This window comes from Culex quinquefasciatus, chromosome 2 (assembly GCF_015732765.1).
Source record: "Culex quinquefasciatus strain JHB chromosome 2, VPISU_Cqui_1.0_pri_paternal, whole genome shotgun sequence".
Classification (NCBI taxonomy): domain Eukaryota; kingdom Metazoa; phylum Arthropoda; class Insecta; order Diptera; family Culicidae; genus Culex; species Culex quinquefasciatus.
This window is the reverse complement of record NC_051862.1, coordinates 89,513,671-89,539,468: the sequence shown is the minus strand read 5'-3', so window position 1 is coordinate 89,539,468 and position 25,798 is coordinate 89,513,671. Positions and strand designations below refer to the sequence as shown.

At 37.5% G+C, this 25,798-nt stretch overlaps 3 protein-coding genes and 1 long non-coding RNA gene across 4 annotated transcripts; 2 read left to right on the top strand and 2 right to left on the bottom strand.

The window, feature by feature from the left end:
• Positions 1-1,017: 1,017 nt before the first annotated feature.
• LOC6034277 lies at positions 1,018-2,320 on the top strand. The gene is made up of 2 exons (XM_001844565.2): positions 1,018-1,234; positions 1,298-2,320. The coding sequence occupies exons 1-2, from the start codon at positions 1,109-1,111 to the stop codon at positions 2,174-2,176; spliced, it is 1,005 nt and encodes a 334-aa protein (XP_001844617.2). The 5' UTR covers positions 1,018-1,108; the 3' UTR covers positions 2,177-2,320.
• Positions 2,220-3,653, bottom strand: LOC6034276. The gene is made up of 3 exons (XM_001844564.2): positions 3,424-3,653; positions 2,616-3,359; positions 2,220-2,562 (listed from the first exon to the last, which is right to left on the bottom strand). Exons 1-3 carry the CDS (start codon positions 3,556-3,558, stop codon positions 2,344-2,346), a joined length of 1,098 nt encoding a protein of 365 aa, XP_001844616.2. The 5' UTR covers positions 3,559-3,653; the 3' UTR covers positions 2,220-2,343.
• A 6,970-nt stretch (positions 3,654-10,623) lies between these two features.
• LOC6034275 lies at positions 10,624-12,717 on the top strand. Its single transcript, XM_001844563.2, has 3 exons — positions 10,624-10,758; positions 10,824-11,765; positions 11,830-12,717. Exons 1-3 carry the CDS (start codon positions 10,726-10,728, stop codon positions 12,430-12,432), a joined length of 1,578 nt encoding a protein of 525 aa, XP_001844615.2. The 5' UTR covers positions 10,624-10,725; the 3' UTR covers positions 12,433-12,717.
• Positions 12,718-20,406: 7,689 nt separating this feature from the next.
• Positions 20,407-21,233, bottom strand: LOC119767425. The gene is made up of 2 exons (XR_005277509.1): positions 21,069-21,233; positions 20,407-21,007 (listed from the first exon to the last, which is right to left on the bottom strand). It is a non-coding gene; the product is annotated as an uncharacterized LOC119767425 (long non-coding RNA).
• Positions 21,234-25,798: the final 4,565 nt, after the last annotated feature.

Sequence of the window (25,798 nt, the reverse complement as noted above, 5' to 3'; positions counted from 1 at the left end):
ATGGCGGCATCGAGCCAGAATTAGGGGTGATCATGTGATTAAAAATGAAAGTTTTTTCAAGAAAAATAATATTTTTCCGACCGAATGAAAAAAATTTCGAGCATGTTCAAACAATTATTCCTGCACCCTTACCAAAAATCATGATTTTTTGAGTTCCAAATCCCACTTTTCATACGAATTTTTCAGTACAACCCATATAACCATTTTTATGGTTATATGGGTTGTACTGAACTCAAAAATTCGTATGAAAAGTGGGATTTGGAACTCAAAAAATCATGATTTTTGGTAAGGGTGTGATGTCGGAGAAGTGATAAAAAGGCAAAATTTTAATCCATATTTTTTCTATAAATTGAATTTTTTCACTCCAACTGGGAACCCCTAGGTCTATCCACGACCGTTTCTAATGACCGTGAGAAGATGCCAGAAAATCCAGCTATGAGCTAAATCCACAATAATCAACAAAAAAATTGCGTTGAAACAAACCTTGATTTTCTCAATTTCACAAACATCTTTTGTTGTTTTGATAAAGCTGCTTTGACGTTTAGCGTTGATTCAACGAAAATCATGATTTTCAAATCAACAAAACGATTTGTTGATTCAAATATGCCTTATTTTTCTGCGTGAATGCAGACAAAAAATTGACAAGACAACATTTTTCGATGGATCAACTATGGTCCCCTTGGAACGAGCTGTCAAGTAGGAACTTTTCTGTCAAGAAGGACCGCGAGGTTAATTTTTCAAAACGGATTTAAAAATCCATTTTAATCTCTTTGTGGTCGTACAAAAGGTCATTGTACTCAGAAAAATAAGCTTTATCGCTGTAAACAATAATATCAGCAACCTAAGCTTCATTTTAGGATCCAATTTTTAGTTTCCGTGTAATATTTTTCGCATTTTTTTAAGTTTTTCTGAGCGTGCATGGCGAAAGAGAATTTATCAAGGAATTTATTCAAAAATGATTAGTTTCCACTCAACGTGCAATCTATTTTTGGTACTTTTTTTGGCTCAAACCAAAGCAAACAGGTCGGTTTTGTGCGCGTCGAGAAGAAAACTGCGAATTTTCTAACAATTTAGTTTTTGGCGTTTTTTACTTGCATTTAGCTGCAAAATGTCTCAAGAAAGGCATCAAGATTCGCTTTGTCGACTTTGTTTAACAAAAACGAAAGACAAAGTTCCGATCTTCGGCAAAGAGGAAGCCAACGTGATCAATCTGCTGATGCTGATTGAACTGGATGTAAGTTTTTTGTGTAATATTTTTGAAAAAGGGTTTTGTTTTAATTTCGCTTACAATTTTTAGATTGACCCGGACCAGGAACGTGACGCGATCGTGTGCTTCGACTGCATCGTCACGCTGGAGGGATTCTTCCAGTTCAAGGAGCAATGCCACGAAAACGACGAATATCTCAAGACACTTCCGTCGAAGGCCAGCGTCGATTCCGAGGCGGTCGACGAACCGCGCATGCAGTGTGACTTTCTGGACAGCGAAGAGGAAGGACTGGTGGAGGATTACTACGGGCTTGAGGAGTCCACGTTGAAGAGGAAGGCTCCCGCTGGAAGGTCCAAGAAGGGTGCGAAACGGTTGAAGTCATCGGTGCTCGATCCGGACGAAGTCGAACGCGATTGCGTTAAATTCAAGATTCGAAAGTGTCCCTCCGACGGACCAACCCTCGCCGATTTGCAGGTTCTGCGCGATTCCTACCCGGATTACTTTTACTTTGAAAAAGGACCCCGTTCGCTGTACTTTACGCTCGTCTACTACGGTGAACGGTTCAATTCGGCGACCTACTCCGAACGGTACACGTACTACAAGTGTATTTACCGCCGGAAGCAAAACTGCAAGGCGCTGGTCGTGGCCAGGAACGATTACAGCCAGTTTGAGCGGCGTTACGAGCATTCGCACGGCGAACTGGAGGAACGAAAGGGTCTGGAGGAATACTCACCGCGGCAAGCCCTGCCGGAGGTTTTCCGGATCTGTAGGCAGATTTTGGCTCAGAAAACTGCCCAACGGCGGAACGCCAGTGTGGAGCGGAAGAAGATGGAACTGGAACTGAGCCGGGGTGAAGAAGGTTGGGATCTTGGCGAGGAGGAAGACGGGTTGATGGATGAGGGTAGCGGGGATGTGTTGAGCAAGGTGCTGCACAAGAGTGGAATCTTGGAGGGTGAGGACGAGGATTGAGTACCTGTTTGAATGCTTGTCATTTTTTAAAAAATATGTTTCGTAACTTTAAGCTCTGACTGTATTTTGCATTTGCCATATTTTGATAAGTCTGGTGAGTTAATAAAAAGTTGTTTCTACGTTAAATGTAAGAATAAAAAATAATACTAATTAGCAAAATCTTCAATCTACGCGCTATCCGAACTATCGTACTCCACAAATTCATCCTCTTGCCCGTCGCTGTCTCCATCGCGCAGCACCCGAAGCAACGAATTGTTGTCGTACACCTGGGTCACTTGCTCTTGCTCTACAACTGCTTCCTCGACCCCGTTCCGCCGCAGGTTGGTCGCTTCCTCCTCGTGCTTCATTTTCCTCTCCATATGCGCTAGCCGTCCTTTGGCTTTTCTCTGAAATTGAGTCAAAGTTATTTCCGCAAATTTCCCCCAAAAACTCAACCCACCTTCATCACGTTCTGCCGGCACAGCTTGAACACCTCCGGCAGGGCCTGCTTCGGCGTAAACCGGTCACTAGGCTCCTTCTCCACCACCTCACCGTGGGTGTGCTCGAACCGGCGCTCAAACTCGGTGTAATCGTTCGTCGCGCTAACCTGGGCCGGACACTGGAACCGACGCCGGTTGGCGCACTGCCACACGGTGTACGCGTCGCAGTAGATGGCCGAGTTGTACCGTTCGCCGTAGAACACCAGCGTAAAGTAGACGGACCGCTTGCCCCGCTCAAAGTGGAAGAAATCCGGGTAGGAATCGCGCAGGACCTGCAGCTTGTCCAGGGCGGAAATGTTGAGCTGCTGGCCGATCTTTTCCAGCTCGTCCTGTTCGAAATCGCGAGCTACGGGCGGCCTCCGGGACCGTCCGGGGTTCGTGGGTTCAACCTTGATTCGCTTCACATCCGGCTTACCCTCGTCAAGAGAATCCTTACTTTTCACCGGTGAAAGCGCTTCAATCAAGTCGTAATCCTTCACCAGTCCTTCCTCGTCGCTGCTCTCATACTTCGCGACCACAGGCTCATCCTCCAGACATTCGTAGTGCGTTCCCTCATCCTCGCTCCCGTCGGCACTGTCTCTAGTAGGAAGCCCCTTAAGAAAATCATCGTTCGTGTGGCACTGCTCCTTGAACTGGTAGAATCCCTCCAGCGTTACGATGCAGTCGAAGCACACACCAGCATCGGGTTCGTTGTCCGCATCAATCTACAAAAAAAAAAGAAACCGTTCAAGTTCCGGTCAACCAGAAACAGACGAGTTAGGTACTCACATCCAGCTCAATCAGCAGCAGCAGGTTGATTACGTTGGCCTCGTCCTGGCCAAAGATGGGCACCTTGTTGGAGGTTTTGGTTAAACAAAGGCGACAAAAAGATGCCATAGGGCGAGTGGGTGCCGTCGTGGACATTTCGAGTTTCGGTTTAAAGACAAATTAAATTACAAATTACAAAAAAAGCTAGCAAAACAGAAAGAACTCGCCGGCGACCTTCAAAGTTTCAGCTGTTTGTTTTAATTTTCAAACGTCAGTTTGTTTAGTTACACTGTAACTGAAAGAGGTGATACAAAGTTAAATTTTAGTTTTATAGTTTTTACACATTTTCGAGCTACATGCACACTCATTTCAGATAAGCAATTTCTGAGTTATTTATATTACTCACGATTGAGTAGTATACATAGTCGATGTCCAGCGCCTTTGGATCTGTCAAACATAGAGCTTTATGACGCTTCGCGTACGTACACTAGCGCACCATTTAGTTTTGCTGGCTGACAAAATTTAACCTCACTTTATTTTCGAATGCTCTATAGGCCCCCAAAACCAAAGCTAAAAACTCTATTCGCCACCTACATTCGAGTAGGAGAACTTTGGTGCAAGGTTACGTTTACTAGAGAGCCTATATGGAGAGGCGAAATGTCACTCTCAGGGTTCCAATCGAACTGTCAAATCGGGGTTCCAATCGAGCAACAAGGTCATGTAAGAACAAAGTCGGAATCAATTTAAAATCATTTTGGCAAAAAAAACGAGACTTATAACGATCAAAAGTATTGTAAAACTGTTGTTGATAATAATCTGATAGTTTTTGTTATGTTTGTGCTTGTTCGGTACAAGAAAAGTGCCAGCACCAAAGAAAAACTACAAGTTTTTCAACCTTAAATTTGAATGACTTTGAGTGTTTGAAATTTCTCCCAGAACATTTCATTTCCCTATGTAGGTCCCTAACGTTTACGGGTTTGCGCGATAAGTGCAAAGGGGAGTGAAAACTATTCTAAGATTTTTTAAAAGAAAATTGATCTTTTGGAATAAAATAAAGTTAACAGGAGGTAAGAAATAAAAAGTTCTATCGACTGACTTTTTGATTTTTTTGCTAAGTTGCCTTTTTCATTGAAAATTCTGAGATCCGGATTGAAAACGCGAGAATGAGGTTAGATGGCTAATTTTGAAAATCAATCCAATTATCATTTTTCAAGCAGATCTTTGCTTTTATGGTAGAAGTGACTTTAAAAAATAATTGTCCACTTGAATAATCTACATTCTCAATTGATTAGTTATGTTTTGGTTGATTAAAACATTCCCTTATTTTGAATCAGATAATGAACAGGTTAAATCGACCATCACAAAAATATTTTTGTTTATATCAGTTAAGTTATTTATTTCTTACCTGAAAATGGTATAATTTGCTATTAATGTCGATTTTATGATGAAATAAAACAATTTCAAATTTCAAACCAATTTACTCGCTGTAGGTTATAATGAAAACATCACCCCAAGTTTGAGCGCCCTCTAGTGGGGGGTAATTTTGACGTTTGATTGCCTATTGGCCAATCTGTTTCCCTTGACAATCTGTCAATTTTACTCGTGTTTTGAGTGTTGTTCGTTCGTTTATTTCAGGGGGGCGACATCTATATCTCACTACAGAAGCTCGTCCGCATCCAACACAAGCTGTCAACTTCGGCACCAGAACAACAGCTGTTCGCTACGGAACCAAAACAATGCAACTGCGCACTGTAAAAAAAAGTACAAAAACTGCAGGCACAAAATGGAAATAAAACAACTATTGTTTTTATGTAAAATTTTACCGCAATGTCATTTAAAAGTTAGTGTATGTTTTTGAGGTGATTTTTATCAATTTATTTCCAAACTAAACTACTAAAGTTGGAATTATTAAGCACACATCGGGTCATTTAACGTTGTACTTTTATCACATGAAACGTTTAACTTAACTACTGTGTAATTTGACTTTTACTACAGTAATTCTTATAACAAAAATTGAATTAATAATAAAAGAAATATTTTTGTTTTCACTGTGCGCAGTTTGCGCACATCATTAATCTCAATCACCCAAGATGGCGGCCGTTAGCATCCCCCTGGTTTATTTATACGGCAACTTTAACCAAAGTGGTAATTCGCTGCCCTGCCCAGTCAACTCAATCGGAATTCAATTCGAATCGCTTACGTATTCCGTTTCAAACGCAACAACCGGTACGTACACGGAATCGGTTATTGCGTTTGAAACGGAATACGTAAACGATTCGAATTGAACTCCGTTTCATAATTCCGATTAAGTTGACTGGGGTGTTTGTAGTGGTTTTTAAGGGACCCTAAAAAGGGAGACTGGTCGATGCGAATTTGACGTATCCAAACGAGCATTTGCCTTTACGCCCAGCAAAACATGGCAGTGTTGGTATGCTGAAAACATACGTTGCCAGTTCGATTTATCAAAATTTGGCCGAGGTCTGGCCAGTCTTCCTATTGGGTCCTAAAATGAAGCTTAGATTACTGATATTATTGTTTACAGCGATAAAGCTTATTTTTCTGAGTACAATGACCCTTTGTACGACCACAAAGAGTTTAAAATGGATTTTTAAATCAATTTTGTAAAATTTACCTCGCGGTCCTTCTTGACAAAAAAGCTCCTACTTGACAGCTCGTTCCAAGGGGACCATAGTTGATCCATCGAAAGAATGTTGTCCTGTCAAAAAAAAATTGCATTAAAATGAACAAAAAGTGATCAGAAATGGTGTTTAAGCGTTGTACATAAAAATTTACATAGGGCTTTAGTACCCAATTAAGGGTCTCTAGTTTTTACTAGAATTCTGAGTAAAAATCAACAAGATCCAAGTAAAATTCACTCAAACGCGGATGAAAACTTTACACAATTCATTCCTGCAGGATATCTCGTACGGTCAGTTCCTTTCTGGACTCGGTCGTTGGAAACGAACGTCGGCTCAAAAACTGTTCTTTCAAAAAGATCATTCGTTGGGTTAGAAGTTTGCGTTCGTTCATATTTTTAGAAAAAAAATACACTGAATCCCCGATGGTTTGACACCAACTGTTGTCAAACGAACGGGGTCACTTTTTAGTTTGACACCCTCTTTACATAGAGCTCAAACTTACTAGCAAACGTTTGGTTTGATCTAAGTAAATCAGCATATTGGATGGAGTTAGGAGTAAGGTGCCAAACATATGATAATTTCCCTCGTGATTTCCCCTATTTGTCCGATTTTTGGGTTCTTGAACAAAATTCGAAATAAAAACAAATTTCCTTGCAAATTTCTCAAAAAAACATTTTAATATGCGGTTGAATATAAAAGTTAATTGAACAAAAAAAATCTAATAATTTACAACACATAATCAACAGCATACCCGAAAAAGCTGTTCGGTGGAATTAAGAAAGAAAATAACTGTTAGTCTTGAGCATGAGCATGAGCAGCAGCATGAGCATGGTTGACTGCCAATGAGCTGCTACTCCGTTATTGACGGATCAGCTGAAGTTACACAATGAACCAACAGATGAGTAGTGGGAGCTAATCATCCTCACTGTATAACCCCTGAAGATCTCTGCTTTAAGTCAATACCGGCGCCCCCCCAAGGAGATGCAGTTCAACAATGGTAGGAATGTTAGTCCGATAGTTGAAGTTGCAGACTCATCAGACACAGAGTTTGTCGCTCTATACCTGTTGACACAGCATGAGACCGTTGAATCCACAGCATCTCCTTCAAGCATCATGGGAAGTGGGGGAATTGGGTCCTAAAATGAAGCTTAGATTGCTGATATTATTGTTTACAGCGATAAAGCTTATTTTTCTGAGTACAATGACCCTTTGAACGACCACAAAGAGTTTAAAATTGATTTTTAAATCAATTTTGAAAAATTATTCTCGCGGTCCTTCTTGACAGAAAAGCTCCTACTTGACAGCTCGTTCCAAGGGGACCATAGTTGATCCATCGAAAAAATGTTGTCTTGTCAAAAAAAATATTGCATTAAAATGAAAAAAAGTGATCAGAAATGGTTTTTAATCGTGTTTTTTTACCATTGTACATAAAAATTGACATAGGGCTTTAGTACCCAATTAAGAAATTTTGGAGAAAGGCACTATTTATTTAAGGAAATTGGGCATATCTCTGCTTATATTGAACCTATACTGATACTTTTTTATGGAACTTGTTCAGAAAACTATTTTCTACAATGCACAGTGGTCCAGATCGCAAAATTAAGTGGAAATTGGATTTTCCGAAAAATGGTTAACTTTTGGAGCTTTGGTGTCTTCAGAAGAGTTGTTGCAAATGGATAGGGGCAACTCGTGGTTTGGTTGAAAATTAGGGTGGTTCACGATTAGGGTGATTTTGAAAATCTAATTTTTCAGGAATATTTTTGGGAATTTTTTCGTCTTCTAAAAAGTTGTTGGGCTTGCCAATTCATGCAACTCTGTCGAAAACACCACAATTTCATCTCGTAATCTACGCCTTCTACGACCAAATTTATAGAAAGCATCTGAGCAAACCTTCAAAAATCAGTTTTTTTAACGTGGCAATTCAGGGTTAAGTTTTAGAGAAAAGTGGTATTCCGGGCACTTTTAGAGCTCTAAAAAACAAACATTTTTATTATCTGACAAGTCAATTTGGACTTAAGGGTCAAAAGTTACAGCGATTTTAAGGTAAAAAAGATGCAAATTTAAAACTTAAATATCTCGAAAAGGCGCAAGCCAAATTTTAAGCACTAGGTTGCATTTGAAAGAGGAGATCCAGCACTACAAACGCTGAAAAAATCTCAGAGGTGTTTTTTTTAAACTCGAGATATCTTCTTTTGAAAAAGTCTAATTTTCAAGGGAAAACCTTATGGGACCATCCTAACGAATTTCGAAAATTGTCCAAATATATGTTTTTCCATGTAATTTTGCCCGCTGAATCTGAATCTGCCCTCAGAATTGACCCAAAGTATCGAAAAATTGGTTTTGGGCCATGTTTTGGGTTTAAATAATAATTTTACATGGAAACCCAAAATATTACCAAAAATCGTTTTTTCGACACTTTGGGTCAATTTTGAGGGCAGATTCAGATTCAGCGGGCAAAATTACATGGAAAAACATATATTTGGACAATTTTCGAAATTCGAAATTTCGCCTTTTCGAGATATTTAAGTTTTAAATTTGCATCTTTTTTACCTTAAAATCGCTGTAACTTTTGACCCTTAAGTCCAAATTGACTTGTCAGATAATAAAAATGTTTGTTTTTTAGAGCTCTAAAAGTGCCCGGAATACCACTTTTCTCTAAAACTTAACCCTGAATTGCCACGTTAAAAAAACTGATTTTTGAAGGTTTGCTCAGATGCTTTCTATAAATTTGGTCGTAGAAGGCGTAGATTACGAGATGAAATCTGGAGCAACATTTGAAAAGGGCGCATAAGCATTTTGACAGCCAGCACTATTTTGCAAATTCCGAGCCAACAGGTATTTATTTAACAAAACGTACAGTGTAAAACGGTAGCTGGGAAAGCCAGCTATTGTTTAACATTTCGAGTTTTGTGAATAAGTTACCTGTTGGCCCGGAATTTGCAAAATAGTTCCAGCTGTCAAAATGCTTATCCGCCCTTTTCTCGTGTTGCTCCAGAAATTGTGATGTTTTCGACAAAGTTGCATGAATTGGCAAGCCCAACAACTTTTTAGAAGACGAAAAAATTCCCAAAAATATTCCTGAAAAGTTAGATTTTCAAAATCACCCTAATCGTGAACCACCCTAACTTTCAACCAAACCACAAGTTGCCCCTATCCATTTGCAACAACTCTTCTGAAGACACCAAAGCTCCAAAACTTAACCATTTTTCGGAAAATCCAATTTCCACTTAATTTTGCGATCTGGACCACTGTGCAATGTGATTGATTCTAAAATGTTTAAAAATTTAATGGTGTTATGTGGCAGAGGATTGAAAAAATAATTTTCGGATTCTATCGGGTAATAAACAGCTTATTAAATAAATTATCTATGTTTTGCATTTTTTAATGCTCAAATTTGTATCCGGGCAATATTTTGCTGTTATTTCATGACAAATTGTACAAAGAAAAGATTTACTTTCTGTAGTATCGGGGTTTCCAGCTTGGATTTTGGGGTAATTTCAAAGAAAGCTAGAAATCTGGTAAATTTGGTTCGATTTTTTTTTATTATTGGAGGTCAAATATTGGTCAAATATAGTTGGTTAGAGTCTCCAAGGCTTATTCATAAGAAGTTTGAGTAATATCAACATGAATGCACCGATTTTCTGTGACTTTTTTGAACAAATATCCCACAAATTCGAAAAATAATCTTCAAAAAAAAGTTACACTAGACCCCCCGATGAAATATTTCGGTATACCCCGCAAAATGTCGGAAAAGAGCCCTTCTTTCACGGTGCCAAATATCAGACATACCGATTTTTTTTTTATCATTTGTTTGTTCTAAAAAATACACCGTGTAGAACGTCGTGACTGGGGGTTGCGCTTGTATTTCAATTCAATTCAATTCTGTTTATTTCTTTAGTTATCGTTTAACAATAGTTTTTATAGGTGCAGTACAGAGTTTTGGGGGATCCTTAAAGCTGTAACTAATACATTTATCTTAATGGATGGAAATAAAGTTTGTTGAAAAACGAAACGGAAAACAGGAAAACACTCGCAAAAAACCTGTTGCTATTGCTGGGATAGTAGGGGGATAGGAAGAGGAAAGGTATCTTAAAAACTATATCACAGTCTCACGGCACCAAACTCGATATCAGAGCGTTCTCCGACATCGTGCAGCTAGTCCAAAATCGTTGTAGCAGCTTGCTGGTCCAGGTGTCCAGCGATTCCGTGTTAGCCGCCTCCTCGAGCTCGTCCGTCGAGAAGTTAAACGGCAAGTCCAGCATCATTTTAAGAATCTTGTTTTGGCGCGTCTGCAGCTTTTTGCGGCGAGTTGAGCGCTTGTATTTTTATTGTTCAGAGATAAATATTTATCAAGGATAACAAAAAACAAGAAAAAAGTAAATACGAATTTTCAAAAAGGGTAAATTTGTTTTTTTGAGTGATCGTGTACACATACACATTTTTCAAAAACGTTGACCTGTTCCGCCTCAACGTGCAAGTAACAAAAACAACAATCATCAAAATCATTGCTGCTAAGCGAACTCTCTCGCGAGAGAGAATCATGATGATGATTATTTTGAACTCAGAACAGCTGATTTCTGGGTAAACAGTTCTGTTCTGCGGCCAGGCCAAAGCGAGTGTGCGTGGGTGTTCTAGAGTTAACTTTTTGTAGTGAAATTTTAAACTGATTAGCATTTAATACAAGATGTCCTCACTTGTTCTCTCTTTTCCCGCTGAAGTGAGTATTTAGATTGATTGTTGCAAGTCTAGAAAGTAAGATTTTTGAATATTATTTTATTTTAGATTTTGGAAGCGATTTTCGCCTACCTGCCCTTAAAAGATCTGCTGAACGCGTCCCAGGTGTGCCATCGGTGGAATAAGGTCCTGCAAAGCCCGCTGTTCCAGCGCCAGCTCCAGGTTAAGCTGCACAGCGAGTTTAGGGATTTACCTTCGAAAGCGGACGAGGCGTTTTTGAGCAGAGCTAAGAATTTGTCGATTGTTCAAAAGTTCAATGAAGATGAACCAGAAGGCGAAAACGGACAAGCTGGTCCGGCTGAGGCGAAGGAGAACATTTCTGGGATTCTATTTGGCGCTTGCAATGAGCTGGAGTGCCTTCAGTTGATAAGTCGCTTTCAATGCGTTAAGTCCGTTATCGGCGATAGACTGGACGAGTTGAGCAACTTGAGAGAACTTTCGCTTTCGTTTGCCTATCAGGGCGAGGAAAAGTGTGATGAACCTCAGGGAGAACTCTGGTTGATGAGAAGTAACAGCCTACAGTCATTTAAAATTGGGTTGACCAATTCCTTGGGACCATTTGGGCTAGAAGCTCCCAACCTAAAAGAGATGCATTTGACTGTAAACTGCAAAACTTTGCTGGATCTCGTAGACAAATTCTCAGGCCAATTGAGAAAGCTAAGACTGAAGCTGATCGTCCGCAAAACTTTGGATGAAATTTTGAAAATGAAATTTTCAAAGTTAAATCAGCTGGAGCTGGCCATATTTGACCATAAGGATAGTTGGGAATTTTCGCATGTTACAGTTCGGGAAGAGGACGATGAACTAGTCAAGCAGTTTGTTCAGGAAATGTCCACCCTGGAAGAGCTTTCAGTCAGGAGTGATGAAGTATTTTACAGACTGTGTCCTGCGCTATGTTCGATGCAAACGAATCTTCGGCAACTGGAGCTGCACAATTTGAATGTCGATTCAAACATTCTCATCAACATTTTGCTCATACAAAATATCAAGGTAAATTTTTTTATATTTTTTTAGAAAATTTAGTAGAACAATTGATGTCATTTTTATTTCACAGAGCCTATCCGTCCAGCACTGTGAAATCGTCAACGAAATCCCAGGACTTCACATCCGCCTGGTAAACTTGCTGCATTTAAACCTGACCAACGTGGTCAACAACGTGCTGATGAACCACAACTTTAGCGGCCTGAAATCCCTCCAACTGCTGCACAACCGCTTCGGCAACGAATCCCTCCAAAAAGTGTTCCAAAACTTTGCCAGCATCGAGCAGCTGCAAATCACGTTCCGCGCCAAACTCGACGCGGGCGCCTTCGCACGGCTCCACCAGCTGAAAAACCTATCCGCCCTAACCCTCTGCCGGACAGACACCACCGCCGAACACTGGAACCGGATTCAACCGGTGCCGTCGGTCCGGCAACTCACCTTCGAGGGTTGCTTCATGATGCCGCTTTCGATCTTTCCCGAGCTCGGAAGGGTTTTCCCCTCCCTTCGGCGACTCCACGTGACCAAGTGTTGCGTGTTGGACGATACGAGCAGCGTGGATGCCGTCGTGGATGGGGCTTGTGAGCGGAAGTTGAGGGAAATGTTCTCCGGTGTGGCTGTTTCGTGGCACGAGACGATGCAGATTACGCCGGAGAACTTGAAGAAGATGCTGTTGTGAGGGAGAGGGAGGGAGTTCAGATAAGGCAGCTAAGAAGGATTTAAAATTGTGTTTCAGAAAAAAAACAAGCATCAACTGAAAAGTTGTAGCAAATTCATGTCGTGACAGCATTTGAGGGTTTTTTTTTAACTTTAACTAGAAAATAGTTTTTGATTAATATATATTTTAAACGTGTGCTGTCGAAATCAATCTCAGGATCACTAAGTCAAAATTTTGATAAGATTGTCTTCGTAGGTAACACCAAAAGGGTACAAACCAAAAAAAGGGCCCTTGGTTTAGACTTGATCCAAATAAGTGTCCAAAAGTGTAGTTTACCCTAGAATAAATTATGAAAGTGAAAAAATGTGTTTTATTGTTGAATTGTTGAGAATATCATTCAGAGCGGATTGCAAAAAATGGGTCATTTCTCGGGTCATTCTCTGCCAACTCATACAGCCCTGCTTTTTTTCGATTTTCGAGAAACTTTGTAATTTGGTTCCTCTTCACCGGATCCGTGGTTCATTGCTTAATATCCCATGGCGGAGGGCCTGTACGACCCCTCTCATGTTAAACATTTAAAAAATACATGTTTTTATATAATCTGTTGCTCCAAATGATGATGAGTTTGAAATTTGATGCCTTTCAGTGAAGTGCCTCAGATTTGATGGCGTTTTCATTATTTCGAAAATAAACTATATTTCAAAACAAACAACAACAACAAAAACTCGAACCTCTGTTTTTTGTTACTAAAATGTTAAAATTACACAAGGTTCATTTGTTGTCGTTTAGAACAAAACAATTAATTCTTTTAATTTTTCAGTTTTTTTTGTTTGTTGAGCAATTCCAGCTCAAATCAGGAATTTTTCTGGTACTTTTGTACCCGACCCTCTCCGATTTCAATGAAACTTTTTAGACATGTTATCCTAGGCCTATTTAAGCCATTTTTGTGTATATGGAGCCAATTGTACTCGAAAATGATATTTGAGAAGGGCGTAAGTTATTTAGATATTTTTGCATTCTGTAATTTAAAAATTACTGTATCTCGAAGGCGTTGCATCGTACCAAAAAGTGGTCAAAGACAAACTTGTAGGAAATTGGACGGGCTTTCTGAAAAAATACACTGAAAGAAAAATACACGCCAATTCCATGGGATTTTTAAATTTTTATGTTTAAAAGTTAAATTTTAAGGTGAAGTCACGATTTTTTCTCGTTCAAAATTTTTGAGGAAATGGCCTAAAATGTTATAAAAAGACTCACGAAAAATGCAGGATGGTAAGTCTCTCCTAAAAAAATACAAAAATCATTTACTAAAACTGTTTTTTTTTTAAAAGTGGTCTAAACGTCAAAATTTTCAAAAACCGATAGCGGGAATCGATTCTCCAGACAATTTTACATACAGTATGTAAAAAAAGTATTTACACCCCTTAGGCACTATGCACATTTTGTGATGAAACATGTAAAAAATTTAAAGTTTGACAGGAACCTAGTACTACGTTTTGTTCAGAAACTCATGCCAAACATTTTGCTACAAAAGCTCATGAAAAGATGATTTCTATAAAAGTTATATAACAAATACTATTACGAAAATAAAAAAGGTGCAAAAAAAGTTTGTACACCATTCGAAAAATTAACATAAATAATGTTATTTGTTGACAAATCACCATAAATCCAGTCTCCCAACTCCAAATAGGCATCCTTGACTGATTAAAAAAAGAATTTGGATTGAATATAAAGTTTACTAACTACTTAGTATAAAAGTTTATATAACTCTGGAAATTCTATATAAAACTTATTTAAACTTAATTTTGCAAACTTTTAATTCAACTAAATGTCAATATATTACCTTATAATTGCTAAATAAACATTTTGGAGTGGGTATAACACCGTTTTGGGGGTATTTGTATCGATAGAATAGATTTTTCGTTGGAATTTCGTACCAACCCGGAATTACGTCGTAGGAAAATCCGCCTGAATCCGAACCGGTCCACGATTCACAAGTCAACCTATGTGGAATCGGAAAGGGCATAAAATTTCCGATCTTTTGATACCCAAACATCTAGGTTTTCTTTAAAACCTACGTTTTTAAATACCTAAGCAAAAACGTTGTTATGGTTTCGTTTGAGCAACCTGCCAAAAATGTATGGAATTTCGTGATTTTTGTTCTCGTGGATCAAACTTACTTTTTGCCCAGGTATTTAAAAACGTAGGTTTTAAAGAAAACCTAGATGTTTGGGTATCAAAAGATCGGAAATTTTATGCCCTTTCCGATTCCACATAGGTTGACTTGTGAATCGTGGACCGGTTCGGATTCAGGCGGATTTTCCTACGACGTAATTCCGGGTTGGTACGAAATTCCAACGAAAAATCTATTCTATCGATACAAATACCCCCAAAACGGTGTTATACCCACTCCAAAATGTTTATTTAGCAATTATAAGGTAATATATTGACATTTAGTTGAATTAAAAGTTTGCAAAATTAAGTTTAAATAAGTTTTATATAGAATTTCCAGAGTTATATAAACTTTTATACTAAGTAGTTAGTAAACTTTATATTCAATCCAAATTCTTTTTTTAATCAGTCAAGGATGCCTATTTGGAGTTGGGAGACTGGATTTATGGTGATTTGTCAACAAATAACATTATTTATGTTAATTTTTCGAAAGGTGTACATACTTTTTTTGCACCTTTTTTATTTTCGTAATAGTATTTGTTATATAACTTTTTATAGAAATCATCTTTTCTTGAGCTTTTTTGTAGCAAAATGTTTGGCATGAGTTTCTGAACAAAACGTAGTACTAGGTTCCTGTCAAACTTTTAATGTTTTACATGTTTCATCACAAAATGTGCATAGTGCCCAAGGGGTGTAAATACTTTTTTTACATACTGTAAAAGTCTTCATATTGACCATTGTCTTAAGTCCAATCCTTGCGAAGTTACAGCGGTTTTAAAAATAAGAATGTTGAAAAAACAGCATTTTTGGTGGTTTTTGGCATTTTCTATATGACAGACTTAATTTTTCAGTCTCGAAAATATTTTTACCGGAAAGCTCGTCCAATTCCCATAAGTTTGCCTTTGACAGCTTTTCAATTGGATGCATGGGCTTACAGATATAAGCTTAATTACATTGCTCATAACTGAAAACAGAATATTTTTTTCAGTGTGGTAGAAATCTGGATAATAAATCAAAAAAATCAAACCATCCACATTAACGACCCCCGGGTCTTTTGTGGTCTCTATTGCAAGTTTCTGCTCGAACCTAGGAGTCCGAAGGCTTGAATGGGGAGAGCACCCAAACCTCTTTTTAATCCAAGGAACCTTCCACTCCAGTGTTTGAACTGACGACCTTTGGAATGCGAGTCCAACCGCCGCCAGCGATTCCACCGGAGTAGGCTTGGTTTGGTGTGTTGTTTGTACTTATGGCATGGAGACGACTCCTACACCTGGAATGACTTAACGGCCTAACAACCAAGGCCGGGACCGACGTTTTACTTCCTCATCCGATGGAAGGTTGGAGCAGATGGGAATCGAACCCAGAATCATCCGCTTACAAAGCGGACAGCGTAACCATTCGGCCACGCACTGCCACTAATAAATCATCTTACGTAAATATTAAATCGAGTCAAATTGAAAAGCTGTCAAAGGAAATTTTGAACGAAAAAAATCGTGACATCACCTTTAAATTTAAGTTTTAGACTTAAAAATCAAAAAATCTCACAGATGATTTTCAGAAAGCCAGTCCAATTTCCTACAAGTTTGTCTTTGACCACTTTTTGGTACGATGCAACGCCTTCGAGATACAGTCATTTTTAAATTACAGAATGCAAAAATATCTAAATAACTTACGCCCTTCTCAAATATCATTTTCGAGTACAATTGGCTCCATATACACAAAAATGGCTTATATAGGCCTAGGATAACATGTCAAAAAAGTTTCATTGAAATCGGAGAGGGTCGGGTACAAAAGTACCAGAAATATTCCTGATTTGAGCTGGAATTGCTCTGTTATTATGCCTTGTTATTTTTTTTTATTGTACTTTATTGTTCTACAAAGTTGTAAAGCTGCTCAGCTCAAACAACTCTCTAAAAATACAACATTTGAAGGAACATCCCAAAGCTTATAGGCCGTATACCTAGTCAGTCAATTCGAATTCTGACAAAAGAGACATGCGGGATTCGAACTAGCAACCTCTGGATTGTGAGTCCAGTGCGCGGTCCGATTGATCCACACAGGCGGGCACGGGATCCTGGAATCAGGTTGGCCTCTCAAGTTGGGAAATCGGGAAAGTCGGGAATTCGCCAAAATCCGCAAAAAAATCGGGAAAAGTCTTGAATTTGTGATTTATTGTCAAAAAGTCGGGAATCCCAAGCATACTTGTATGAAAATTATTTTCCATTTCTTGAATAATTTTGTAATATTTCGTACAATTTTTAAATTAAATTCACTCAATAAAATTCTTCAGTAACTTACTTTAAGTTTATGGTTCCTTTCACTATTTCAATCTTTTAAAGAATGATAAGGTTATTTAAGACATTAAAAATCCTAATAAATATTGGATGCATTTGACACAGATTATACTTTTTATATAAATCAAAATATTTTTTTGATTTATATAAATCACTGGACGCGCACTGGACTTAATCCAGAGGTCGCCGGTTCGATTTTGTAAGTGTCAATATGGGAATTCGGCGCCTTCGTCCCGTGCTATACTATCGACTCTAAATGAAGCTTGATTTTCAGTTATAGGAAAATTTTGATATTGAACAAAATTCAATAGTTGTTTTATTTGAATGAAAAAAAATAAAAAAAAACTGTTTAACGTTTTAAAAACATGATATTCAAGTTCCAAAAAATATAAATCCAAGATTTTTTTATTTAAATTATTGCAAACTTCTTCAAATCATTTCAATATTATTAATTTGTTAGATTAAATCTTATCTAACTAAATTTTTCATAAAATAAAATTTATAAAGCAGTTTAATACTGACAACTACATAAATCAACATTGATTCAACAATTTAATACCTAAATTTACAAAATTAAAAAGAGAGTTGGGTAAAAAATGTTTTAAACGAATACCTAGATATTTTTATGAATTCTTTGAATGAAGAGCTATCATGTTTAAGCGTTCTTTGATTTTTATTAAATTAAAATTATTAAAATTTAATTAAATTAAAACTTTAATTCAGGTATCTTTAACCTTTTTTCATTTTCTGATGAAACAAACTATCAAAAACTATACGTTTGTTTATTTTAATAACATTGAACATTTGAATAATAAGTTTTGTTTGAGCTTTCGGTTATTTTTTAAAGACTTATTGTTTATGTTTCTACACTGAATCGAAATAATGAGTACTGAGTTTCTGTTTTTATGAAAGTTGTCAATCTTTTTTTTTTATTTATTTAGAATTTTATGACTATTTATAAAGAGTTTTTTGTTTGAAATCATTCTTTAGATAAGAAATGCATATTATTTGAGTTTCTGGAAAAGTCGGGAATTTGAAAATGGGATTCAAGTGGTCACCCTGTTGAATGCTGATTTTTAAAAGTGAACCAAAATTAATAGTTTTTGAACAAAAACAGAATTTATTTATATTTTGTCGATGAAAAAGTTATGACATTAATGGCGATTCATTATTAATTGGAGAATTCTTGAATGAACAAAAATAAGTTTAGAAACTAGTTTCAAAAAAGTTTAAACTGAAAGTTTATAGATCTTAGGGATAAGGCAAAATTGCTAAAACAATATTACTCAATTGTTTTCATAAATTATTTGTTTTGTATTTCTACTTGTACAGAAAGAGTCGCTTATCACCCTGAATAAAAAAAGTTTTCAATATTTGTTCTGGAACTTTTTATTATCTTAATGATGAGTTTAAACCTTAAGTTCAAATATAAGATCAATGTGAAAATCAAACAACTATTTTTTGCGCAACACGTGCAGAATGAAACTCTTGATTTGAAACTGGATTGATTTCAAGTCCAATCTTATTGAAAATGAGTCTAAATTAACCTTTTGCGATTTGTGGTTCCAGAGATATCGCAGTTCAAAAATTGAGGTTTTCCGCGTTGTTTACAATGTTTACGAAAACTGTATGATCGGATTTGATTGAAAGTAAATTGACTGACAATACGGCTTCAACGTTTGAAATATTAAAATTAATATTTTAGAGAGGACTTGAAAAATACATGATTTAAAACATTTATGAATGTTTAAGTGTCTAAAATCTAAGAATTGCATAAATGAAATTCAATCAAGTTTATTTCTTTTTCATGCATATTTATTTAATCCAGCATAATTTAATTCGTTTAGAAGTAAATTGTTGATGTTTTAATTTAACTTTGTCAGTCGAATTCCGAGTTTTATGCATTTTTGAATACAAAACATGAAAAATACTAAAGCTTGGAAAATTCTTGATTAATCAATCACTTTCTCTGAAGGTTGGAATAGAAAGAGCACGCAAAGTACTTTTCACACCAAAAATGAAAAAAATAAAAAATTTAAAAATGAAAAAAATATAGACAAATGAAATTAGTTGAATTGAAGTTTGAAGTGTTTTGCCTTCCTCACCTCAATGAGGAAAGGCTATAAAATCACTCGAAAAATGAACTTCTTTATTCGACCTCGTAGACCTACCTTCACGTATACCTATCGACTCAGAAACAAATTCTGAACAAATGTCTGTGTGTGTGTCTGGATGTGAGTCCGTGCACCCAAAAATGTGCACTCGATTATCTCCGGACTGGCTGAACCGATTTGGACCGTTTTGGTCTCATTCGATCCGTCTTGGGGTCCCACAAGACCCTAGTTAATATTATGAAGTTTAGAAAAGTACTTCAAAAGTTATGCTTAAAAACGATTTTAGCTAAACTTCGAAAGATTGTAAAAGGGTGGTTTTTGTAAGAAACCCCGTCTTGTTATACATTTTTAGAAAGGTATTGAAAAGACCTTTCCAACGAGCCCAAAACATAGAAGATCTGACAACCCTAGCAAAAGTTATTGGCAATTAAGTGTTATTTACCCGCTTTTTCTAGGCCGGATCTCATATATTTTGATGAAAACGTTGTCCGGATCTATCATGCGACCCATCGTTGGATAGGTAATCAAAGACCTTTCCAACGCGTCCAAAAGTTGAAGATCTGACAACCCTATCAAAAGTTATAAGCACTTAAGTACTTTTCATCCTTCTTTTTCTAGGCCGGATCTCAGATATTTTGACGAAAATGATGTCCGGATCTATCATGTGACCCGTTGTCGGATGCGTAATCAAAAGACCTTTCCAACGCGTCTAAAAGATTGATGATCTGACAACCCTATCAAAAGTTATAAGCACTTAAGTGTTTTTCATACATATTTTTGATGCCGGATCTCAGATATTTTGATGAAAATGATGTCCGGATCTATCATGTGACCCGTCGTCGGATGCGTAATCGAAAGACCTTTCCAACGCGTCTAAAGATTGATGATCTGACAACCCTATCAAAAGTTATAAGCACTTAAGTGTTTTTCATACATATTTTTGATGCCGGATCTCAGATATTTTGATGAAAATGATGTCCGGATCTATCATGTGACCCGTCGTCGGATGCGTAATCAAAAGACCTTTCCAACGCGTCCAAAAAGTTGAAGATCTGACAACCCTATCAAAAGTTATAAGCACTTAAGTACTTTTCATCCTTCTTTTTCTAGGCCGGATCTCAGATATTTTGACGAAAATGATGTCCGGATCTATCATGTGACCCGTTGTCGGATGCGTAATCGAAACACCTTTCCAACGCGTCTAAAAGATTGATGTTCTGACAACCCTATCAAAAGTTATACGTACTTAAGTGCTCATTATACACTACATATTTTGAAGCCGGATGTCTGATATTTTGACGAGAATGATGAAGAAACAATCTTATCAAACGTTATGAGCACTAATTAATTGATGATATTATTTAACAGGATCTGATCACAGATATTTGAATTAGGAGGAATCAAAGAAATAAGAATCAAACAAGGACTTTTTGCATTTATTAGTGTAACAACATTCAACGATACATTTGAGAGCCTGTAGGGCTTCCAATTTAGAACTATTATAATTAACACTTTCCGCTGGACTTTCATTTCATTAGTCTACTCTGTCGAGGACCTAGATGGAGAGCGTCGTATCTTAATGAATTATTCGCAAACAGGATTGGGGTGAATACCAGAGAGAGAGACAGTGAGTGCTCGGTGGTATGGCCGATACGGTATTGGGACTGACGGTGACGTTGCGGCATACGCCCGGACATCTTCGTTCTGCGCTTCCGTAAGTTCCGAGATAAGCGTGAATAAACTTAGTCGATTCCGTTTCGAGTCCGCGATTAATAAGTTCCAGAGGAGTCGTCTTCGTCATTTTGGCGAAATCGTAGCCCTGATTATTGCACAAGAACTGAATGCACGGTGATGATGTACATAAACGTCTCGCGCAAATCTGCAAATCCACAGTCCGCAGCATTTGCTCGGCACCTGCAGATAACTTGGCTGATCTTCAAAACCGCAGCGCCGGATTTAGCTTAGATTCCGAGACTTTCCGAGGGTGGGTTGTGGCGCCGAACAGCTCGGAGATGACTGCAGTGGAAAAACCCGAAATAAATAAAATAACCTTATACGTAATGAAAAAAATACCTACCTTTATTTCCGATAAATGTTCATGCAGGTTTTAACAAGACACGTTTAACCATTTCCACCTGAATTACTATTTTCCGTTTCTGCTCCGGCAATCTTGGAAAATTTTAGTTTTCTGACGCAAGTCACACCAAGGAAAGTTGTTGATTCTACAAAGTCCAAGATCAACGAAAACTTGACAGCTAAGTCATTTTTTCCTTTGCCCTGTCAATTGACGTTTATGACCGTTCGTGATCCATCTCGACGTAGGGCTCGAAGTCGATGAAAGCCAGATTGCGTGCTCACTGCACAGTTATCTGAGTAGGTCGGGCTTTACTCAGTTTTGAGTAATGGTTGACAACATCATATTGACTAGAGAACCTGGAGTTTATTAGATAACGGACATTTCAAACCAAAGTAACAATCGAAGCACGAGAACTGTCAAACGGAGGTACCAATCGAGCAAGATCCATTGTCTTGTGCTCGATTGGTACCTCCGTTTGACAGTTCTCGTGCTTCGATTGGTACTTTTGGAAAGAGATGTCCGTTCTTTAATAAGCTCCAGGTTCTCTAATATTAAATTTCGGCAAAAAGACTTTCTAGTCAGAAATTTACCACCACATTCAAAGTATGTTTACATGGCAGCTAGACGTTTGTTTGCATCAGATTTCCTATCTATTTCTAGCAAAAAAAATGTCAGGCGACTTCTAGCTGGGTTTTTCGACTGACTACCCGATATGTCAGCCAATATACCTCGCAGGGCTGTGACAGTAACAGCTCGATCATTGTTTGCATCAGGACACTGTGACGATGAGTTCGTCATTTTTGGGTTAAATTATATTTTTTTCACTGGACCTAGAAAGCCTTAGTCTGATATTTGGCACCATGAAAGAAGGGCTCTTTCCCGACATTTTGCGGGGTCCGGCGAAATATTTCAAGCTTAGACATTGCTAAACTAAGAGTATTTTATTAAAAAGCTATTTATTGTAATTTGTTGTTTTATTACCCAAAAGGTTCCCAAAATTATTTTTTCAATCTTCTGTCATATTACACCATGACATTTTTAAATATTTTCAAATCAATCACATCGTAGAGAACAGTTTTCTGAACAATTTCCATGAAAAAATCTATTTTGGTTCAATATAAGCAGAGATATACCCAATTTCGTAAAATAAAAAGTGACTTTCTCCAAAACTTCAAAATTTAATTCCCATTCAAACGATGAAGACCGCCTACTGAGTTTTTTTTATAATTCTAATAAAATAATTTGTAATTTCGTTTGTTTTAACACAGTTTTGTTTGTGTCAGCATTTCAAACTAACTTAAAAATTATCGTGGCATTGAGTCAACAGCAGGTTTAAAAATAAACTGAGAGTTTTTTTTAATGACAGCTGTTTGTTTTGCAAAGAGCACGGTGTCATCAACATGAGGATTTCTATCGAAAAAATACTAACACACTCAAAGCGGGACTAATTGACAGTAAGGTACTAAAACCCTATTTCAATTGTCATGTACAACGGTAAAAAAACAGGATTAAAAACCATTTCTGATCAATTTTTTTTTCGCTTCGTGGATCAGTTGGATACTAACAGTCGTCGTTTCTTTCCAATGTCGTCCTTAAAGGAAAAAAATCGGAGACATGACGTTAGTGTCGATATAAAAACAATAATAAATTGACAAGACAATTTTTTTTCGATGGATCAATCATGGTCCCCTTGGAACGAGCTGTCAATTAGGACATTTTCTGTCAATAAGGGCTGCGTAGTTATTTGTTTTTAAATTGATTTAAAAATCAATTTTATATACTTTGCGGTCGTGCAATGGGTCATTGTACTCAGAAAAATCCAAGGGAATGATTGAACGAGAAAAATCACAAATCCGCATAAATAATTTCAAGATTGTTCAGGTGTAAACCGGAAACGCGATCAAAAATTAAAGTGGACGAATAAGGCTCTTAACTGCTTATTTAATTGTCGGTGTACAGGACGCCACACTGTTTAATCATTTTCTGGCGTACATTGAATTTTGTAGCCCAAATCCAGTCATTGAACTTTAAAAATTAAGTTCTTTTTAAAATTTTCTTTTCTTAAGAAAATACTTTTTTATTTGTGTGCACCTTCATCAAAGACCAAGATTGTTTACTTTTTACCAAGCTTCCCATGCGCCAGTGCCAACGCACACCGCGGGTTTGGTTTTCTAGCTTCGGTACGTGCCTGAACCTATTTATGTATTGGTATCTTGGTACATCGTACCAGCGCACCACGACACTCTCGGCTCGCCCCATCGGTTTTGTGTCTGGCACTCACCCATGGCATGAACCCAGCGTGCCGTGGTACGTGTAGAGACCCTAAATAGGGAGACTGGTCTAAGCTTCCTAAATCGATCTGGCAACTTATGTTTTGAGCTTGGCAACACTGATAAGTTTTGCTGGGCGTAAAGGCAAATGCTTGTTTGGATACGTCAAACTCGCGTCTGTTTGGGTACGTCAAATTCACTTCGTCCAGTCTCCCTATTTAGGATCTCTAGGTACGTGTCGTGGTATTGAACCCGTTTTGTACCGCCAGCGCGTACCACGGAACGTACCTCGGCACGTAACGAGTGAAGCACCTTGACTCATATACCGGGTTCATGCCATGGGTGAGTGCCAGACACAAAACCGACGCGGCGAACCGAGAGTGTCGTGGTGCGCTGGTACGATGAACCAAAATACCCTCGGTTCGTGTGAGTCGGGTACGGGTGTAAACCGAACAAAGCAGGCGCAAAGCAAACCCGAGGTACAGTTGTACCGCGTGTACCGCACGGTGCAGGGAAGCTTGCTTTTTACTCTTTGATCTGACAGTGTTGGTCTGAAAGATTTGCTTTATCGTGGATTTTGGTCTGGTCTAGGCGAGGGATAGGACACAGCACCCTTCTGGAAAAATCTAGCAAAATATTGTAATTGGGCCAATGTCAAAATGTAAACAAATGGTACATTCGTTTGAGGGCTAGTTCCGCACTGATAGCCGCAACTCAAAGCGGGACCATTTGACAGTAAGGAACTAAAACCCTATATCAATTTTCATGTACAACGGTAAAAAAACAGGATTTAAAACCATTTATGATCATTTTTTTATTTTAACGCAAAACAAAATAAATTGACAGGTTTTGCCTTCGTCACCTTACTGAGGAAAGGCTATAAAATCACTCGAAAACTGAACTTCTCAATTAGACCTCCTAGACCCACCTTCATGTATACCTATCGACTCAGAATCGAATTCTGAGCAAATGTCTGTGTGTGTGGTGGGATGTTGATCAAAAATTGTCACTCGATTATCTCGACATTGGGTGAACCGATTTTGTCCGTTTTGGCGTCATTCGATCCGTTTTGGGGTCCCATAAGTCGCTATTAAAAATTATGGAGTTTAGTTAAGTACTTCAAAAGTTATGCTAAAAAACGATTTTAACAAAAGTTCGGAAGATTGTAAAAAGGGTGGTTTTTGTAAGAAACCCCGACATGTTATAAATTTTTAGAAAGGTATTTAAAAGACCTTTCCAACGCGACCAATACATTGAAGATCTGACAACCCTATCAAAAGTTAAAAGCACTTAAGTGTTATTTAAACACTTTTTGGAGGCCAGATCTCAGATATTTTGATGAAAACGTATTCCAAATATATTATGCGACCTTCCCATGAGCGTGTCTATTTTGGATAGCATTACCCTTTGAATGAGAGGAAGGCACCAACCACCTAAGGGTGGATTAAGTAACGTTTTTTATGCAAAATTGAATTTGCAATCGAAAAGTACTTTACAGATTTTTTGATAAAGGGCTCCGCTTTCAAGATATAGCCACCGAAAGTTTGATTTCAGCGAAATATTTGCAGTTTTTCGATTTTTAAAAATAGTGACCATGAGTGACCATTTCTAGAAATATTTTTTTTAAAAAGTTCAGAAAATTTGCTATAAAATTGTCCAAGAGACATTGAAGATTGGACCTCTGGTTGTTGAGATACAGCGGCTTAAAAAAAAAGAAACACGAAAATTGAAGTTTTCTAAGTCTCACCCAAACAGCCCACCATTTTCTAATGACGATATCTCAGCAATTAATGGTCCGATTTTCAATGTTAATACATGAAACATTCGTGAAATTTTCCGATCTTTTCGAAAAAAATATTTTGAAAAAAATTGAATCAAAACTAGCATTTTTAATGGGCATAATATTAAAAGTTTGGCCCTTTTAAAATGTTAGTCTTGATTTAATTTTTTTCAAAATATTTTTTTCGAAAAGATCGGAAAATTTCACGAATGTTTCATGTATTAACATTGAAAATCGGACCATTAATTGCTGAGATATCGTCATTAGAAAATGGTGGGCTGTTTGGGTGAGACTTAGAAAACTTCAATTTTCGTGTTTCTTTTTCTTTAAGCCGCTGTATCTCAGCAACCAGAGGTCCAATCTTCAATGTCTCTTAGACAATTTTATAGCAAATTTTCTGAACTTTTTAAAAAATATTTTAGAAATGGTCAATCATGGTCACTATTTTTAAAAATTGAAAAACTGCAAATATTTCGCTAAAATCAAACTTTCGGTGGCTATATCTTGAAAACGGAGCCCTTTATCAAAAATCTGTAAAGTACTTTTCGATTGCAAATTCAATTTTGCATTAAAAATGAGGTCAAAAAATTTTATGTATGAAATTTCGATTTTTTCCAAAATCACCAGTTTTTCAAAAATCATAACTCGGCGGCAGATTTTTGACCATGTTTCTCTATAGC

Bases quoted from the DNA above. Each gene is read 5' to 3' on its own strand.
- LOC6034277 (XM_001844565.2), top strand. From the start codon at position 1,109: ATGTCTCAAGAAAGGCATCAAGATTCGCTTTGTCGACTTTGTTTAACA. The intron at 1,235-1,297 runs GTAAGTTTTTTG...TACAATTTTTAG, and splicing joins TGATGCTGATTGAACTGGAT to ATTGACCCGGACCAGGAACG.
- LOC6034276 (XM_001844564.2), bottom strand. From the start codon at position 3,558: ATGTCCACGACGGCACCCACTCGCCCTATGGCATCTTTTTGTCGCCTT. The intron at 3,360-3,423 runs GTGAGTACCTAA...TTTTTTTTGTAG, and splicing joins TGCTGCTGATTGAGCTGGAT to ATTGATGCGGACAACGAACC. The intron at 2,563-2,615 runs GTGGGTTGAGTT...ACTCAATTTCAG, and splicing joins GCCGGCAGAACGTGATGAAG to AGAAAAGCCAAAGGACGGCT.
- LOC6034275 (XM_001844563.2), top strand. From the start codon at position 10,726: ATGTCCTCACTTGTTCTCTCTTTTCCCGCTGAA. The intron at 10,759-10,823 runs GTGAGTATTTAG...ATTTTATTTTAG, and splicing joins TTCTCTCTTTTCCCGCTGAA to ATTTTGGAAGCGATTTTCGC. The intron at 11,766-11,829 runs GTAAATTTTTTT...TTTATTTCACAG, and splicing joins TGCTCATACAAAATATCAAG to AGCCTATCCGTCCAGCACTG.